This window comes from Populus euphratica, unplaced genomic scaffold (genome assembly GCF_000495115.2).
Source record: "Populus euphratica unplaced genomic scaffold, PopEup_1.0 scaffold15.1, whole genome shotgun sequence".
NCBI lineage: Eukaryota > Viridiplantae > Streptophyta > Magnoliopsida > Malpighiales > Salicaceae > Populus > Populus euphratica.
Window position 1 is genome coordinate 1,052,433 of NW_011499874.1, and position 5,170 is coordinate 1,057,602.

The 5,170-nt window shown below is 30.8% G+C and overlaps 1 protein-coding gene across 1 annotated transcript; it reads right to left on the reverse strand.

Annotated features, from left to right (window-relative positions):
- Positions 1 to 1,651: 1,651 nt before the first annotated feature.
- On the reverse strand, positions 1,652 to 4,505 carry LOC105128017 (uncharacterized). The gene is made up of 3 exons (XM_011029508.1): positions 4,143 to 4,505; positions 3,898 to 4,055; positions 1,652 to 2,093 (listed from the first exon to the last, which is right to left on the reverse strand). The coding sequence occupies exons 1-3, from the start codon at positions 4,215 to 4,217 to the stop codon at positions 1,997 to 1,999; spliced, it is 330 nt and encodes a 109-aa protein (XP_011027810.1). The 5' UTR covers positions 4,218 to 4,505; the 3' UTR covers positions 1,652 to 1,996.
- Positions 4,506 to 5,170: the final 665 nt, after the last annotated feature.

Below are 5,170 nucleotides of genomic sequence, written 5' to 3' on the forward strand. Positions count from 1 at the left end.
AAGTAATCTTGATAAAAATATTTTATTTTTATCTTATTAAACCTGGTCTTTATACAGTTTTTTAAATAAAATTTTAAATTTTAAAGAATCACTTTACATTTAATTCCCCGCTCTTTTCTACTCTCATGTATTTAATATTTGGAATTATTACTTAAATGGAAAGCGCTTTTTGGGTATTAAACACATCATTTGCCTTCTATAAAAACATCAATAAAAAACCTTTTACTTTCAAAAATACAATTTTATTTTAATTTGTATATAACCAAGTTTCTCAAAAATTAAATTTGCATATTTTATCGTATTGAAAATTCACCCAAAAAAATAGTATTTTTTTTTACTTACATTTGAAATTTAATAACCAATTTATTAAATTCATGAAAGTTTAGCATACATTTCAAAACACCAAAAAAAAAAAATCTTTTAACATACAAGATTATGTAATTATACATACAATATATTTTCAATATTAAATAAAAATAATATATATATACACACACATGCACACAAAATAAAGCGGTTAGGCTTTAACCTTATAAAATATGAACCTTCTTATTAAAGAGAACTTTTTTAAAACCTTAAATAGATCAAGGATTAAAAAAAAAAAATAATACCTAAATTGATATTAAACAAATAAATAATACAGATTACCTTACATTAGGTGTATTAATAGTAATACATCTTATCTATACACAAGCAATGTCCTTATCTAGACTCTAAGAACAATTATGATTTTTAATGATTAAAATATTAGATTGCAACTTCATCCCTCTTTTATTGATAATAAACAATAATTTCTTATTCTTTTCTCTATTACCAAAAATATTGTTTTTTATTCTTTTCTCTATTACCAGAAATATTTTGACTCGAGAGGATGATAGTTGCAATATTACACACACGTACAACACATATAATGATACCATGTTTTTAAACTACATTTCAAATATTTTAACACTCACATTTTTTATATATATAATAATATTTATCCCACAATCAAACATAGAAACACATAACAAGATCTAATATCTCATATAACCTTTCTTAAGTTTTTAGCCTAGTTTAACCGAAGTATCAGTTGTTAAATAGTCATTCTCGTGCTTATACATTTATAAGGTGTTTGGAAGAATAATTATAATTATTTTTTAAAAATATTTTTCAGTTAAAAATACATTAAAATAATATTTTTTTATTTTTTAAATTATTTTTGATATTTACAACAATAAAACAATTTAAAAACATAAAAAAATAATTAAAAAAAAAAAAAACACACTCCGACCGAAACATGATTACAAAAACTTCATTGACAGCATCAGATGACATTTATCCAATAATCATCATTCGTTTAGGAGTTAACCCCTAGATTGTTCCACCCTTTAGTGGAATCAAAACCGTAAACCCATTCCAAATCAAGATTGTAACCTAGAAAGCATTTCTTTGAAGAAAGGCATTGCAAGTCGAATCCCTCTCTTTTTCTTGATGCAACATGACCCAAATAAAGAAGTATAAGAAACCAATGGCCATCGATATGAAATTGAAGTTAAGCATCTTTACATCTGTAAAGATAGGAATGGCATCCAGAGGGATAATAAATGAATAAAATAAAGGTTTAAAAAACAGGGCAGGAGCTCCTGTTTAGGATAATATATATACCGGGTTTTCCAAAAACTGAAATCACATTAACTTGAAAGAGATGAAGTTCTTGTTTCATTTGCCATGTTGCTCATGTTTCTGCTTCATCAAGTCCAAAAAAAACAAAGATAAGGAGAAGAAGGAAGTACATGATAGCAGCAAAGATGGCTGACGAGATTTCCACATGAAATCATGGGCTGAGACCCGTGATGCTTTGACTGCTGTTCCTTCACTCTTTTCTTCTCATTTCTCTCTGAATGAATGTAGAGAATATTGTAACCATCTTCTCCTTTAGATGGTGATGAAGTCTTGAAATATCTTTCTTTGTTATGTCTTCAATTCTAATGTGATATATATATTAAGAAAAACATCACGTCTCTTTGTGCTTCGCTCCCTGATCTTTTGGCACCAAATCCATTTCTCGCATTTGATGTTCAATTGAAACCAGACCCGTCTGTGAAAGAAACCTGCACATGAATGTAACTGCTTTAGAAAGCTTACAACTTGAAAATGTCTTATCAGCTACATTTGAAAAATGATTTTGCTCATTAGGGTGGTTTTTCAAATAGGAGAGGCTAATCAACTACATCCCAAAGATTAATTCCATAGAGGTCATAATGAAACGAGCATAACTTCATGGTCTTCCTTCTTAGCATATTTAAATCATGCCCGTGTATAAAGGGTAAATGCCCCGAATGACACTTTAGAAGCACCACCATCAACTCACCCAAGTGAAAACCTTGCTTGCTACTTAGAGCGTGCATGTAACATCCTGGAGTCAAATCAAATGGCGATCTAGGCAGCTAAATTACACGGAATCAAGAAATCACTAAAAGCCCATAAGAAAACTCAGATGATGAAAGCCCTCTTATTCCAACATGCAAGGATCAGCATTTGATTTTCAGATAGATCCACTAGCACATGAGGTGCATAAAAAATCCATGCACCAAACAGATGCTGTGCCCCAGCTGCAAACAGTTATTGGATAGAAAACCCATACCCATGATTTTATAACACAGTTTTAAGGCGGTACAATTGGAGTTCCAGAGCGCTTTCCAACTAGAGCCAGTTTAAAACATCAATCAGGGGATAGTGCAAATCTTTCTAGTTTTTTTTAACCTCTTCTAGAAAACTACTGCTGTGAGCAGTTTCGACTGCATAAAGACAGTGCATATAGAATGAATTCAATTAATCTACTTCCAAGCAAGGAACTAGCAATCCTGAGTAAAGAGTAATCAATTTCTATTCAAAATCATGTGTTATAGCCATCACTTGACACCATATGGGTTGTTAGATGCAAACACAATACTGCACAGGTCGTAGAATCCAGAAGGCATAGCAAGCACCATTTCCTCAAACCCTAAAGAAGACAGAGAGATGTTTGGGATGCACAGATTTGCAGGCCAACTATTTTTTTAGGCAAGATACTCTTTGTGCAGGAAAGAAATGGGGCAACAGATATGCCATGTTGATATATTCATGCATTTTAATTTTATAAATGACATGTATGCAGCAGATCTCTATACCCTTTAGCTTAAAGATGTGTTTTTCATCCCTGATGACACTTTTTTGACAATACATCGAAGATTCAATACTTAACAATCATGCTTCAAACAGACCAGGTGGGAAAATCAGATGCATTGCACAACCAAAGTCATGCTTCCAGAGCCCAACACTGATGTTCATACACAATAAATTGTCACAAACCATATAAACGAATAATCCAATCATCTAAGGTCTAGCGAAGGGGCTCCATTCCTATGGTGGTTTTATCAACAACCTATATCAACTACCTTATCCCATAAGGGACCTTACAAGGCTCCATTCCCATGGTGATTTTATCAACAACCTATATCAACTGCCTTATCCCACAAGGGACCTTGCAACAATTACATTCCTTACCAATAGATACTAGATTTTACTGACCACCATAAACCATTGTTAAGGAAAATTATAGTGAAGCTTGCGAAAATATACTACAAATTTTATTGCTGGTTAAAAAAAAAAGAAAAAAAAGGATAGGTTAGGTTAGAATTGGAGGCCTGGCAAAACTAACTGGATCAAGATGCAAAAAACAAACATAGATAAATATTAAAAGCTTAAGCAATAATCATTTTTAAGGAATCATATACAAAAAAATAAAACAAAACAATGGTCTTATGCGTACTCTAAACAGAAGTCCCAAAATCAAAAGCAAATCGATATAAGAAACAATAACTCATGTTTCAATTCAACAAAGTTAGGATATTTTTAAGAAAAGAAATAGATTACCAGCTAAGAAGCAAGAAGAGGGTAGCTGTGATTGTTACAAGAAACCCAACATGAATTACCAAAGAAGAGTCGCTGGAAGAGAAAGCTAAGACAAGCATCATAGCAAGACACAAACCCAACAGCAAAAATGCTGATTTCAATGTGTTCCATGTTGGTCCCTGAAATTCGAACGACGACAAAAAAAAGGTCAATATGATTGCATAGTAATGTAACAATGTTACGGCGATAATAATAGTACAGCATACGTTAACCCCAGGTGCTAATGCTCCAAATAAGACTGCTTGTGCTGAAGATATGTCTGATTGTTTGTCTTTCTCCATATCGATCTGGGTTTTTTGAGATCTGAGATTTTTAATTCCTTACAGAGAGAGAGGGAGGGAGGGAGGGAAAGGGAGAGGATACACGAACTTGAAAGTTGAATACTTTGAACTGGGCTAATAAGCTAAGGCTGTTTGGATTCGTGTCAAACAGTTCTTTGGCACAATATCATGGCTCAATATTGTTCTCCCTTAGCCCCAAAAGTGTTTTCCTGTTTTCCTCTCATATTTGATAGAAAACTGATTAATAGAAAAGGAATTCACCTTTTAAGTCAAAGAAAAAAAATAAGTTAAGAGGAAGAAAGTGTTTTCTGTGTTCTTCTGTATATAAACATTAATATATTAAAAGAAAAACGTTTTAAAATATATAACATCATTGAATTTGGTTAGTTTTTTTTACTTCACTGGTGCGCATCTTAAAAAAATTATTTTTTTATATTTGTTAATAATTTTAATATATTAATATCAAAAATAAATTTTAAAAAATAATATACATATATATATATATTATTTTAATATATTTTTAAATTAAAAATATTTTTCGTTAACACAATATTATGCAATACTTTAAGCAATGTGTCTGAAAGTTCCAAGGATTAACTATGGAATGGGAATGCAGGCAACGCAAGTACTTGCTAAGGTTGTTAATTTTATTTTGTTACGTTATGTTTTGTTTTTTTTCTGAATAGTTAAATTATTTTATATTAATTTTAAAAAATAAAAAAAATAGTTTTTACTTTATCTTAAATCTCGATATGTTCTGGATTTTCTAGATAAATTTTAACTAAAATGCTCCAATTTCATTTCACATTTCAGGTTCAAAAAACTTTTAAATCAAATTAGTATTTTGTTTCCAAAGACTTGTATGAACAGTCATTGCTGTTAAGAACAACCGAAATCCAATAAGAATTGGCAAATAGCCTCTGGTTTTTTACATAAAAAAAGTGTTGAATTAC

Coding starts and splice junctions, on each gene's coding strand:
- LOC105128017 (XM_011029508.1), bottom strand. CDS start 4,217: ATGGAGAAAGACAAACAATCAGACATATCTTCAGCACAAGCAGTCTTA. Junction 4,056..4,142: donor CATTAGCACCTGGGGTTAAC/GTATGCTGTACT, acceptor TTCGAATTTCAG/GGACCAACATGGAACACATT. Junction 2,094..3,897: donor CTCTTCTTGCTTCTTAGCTG/GTAATCTATTTC, acceptor ATTCATGTGCAG/GTTTCTTTCACAGACGGGTC.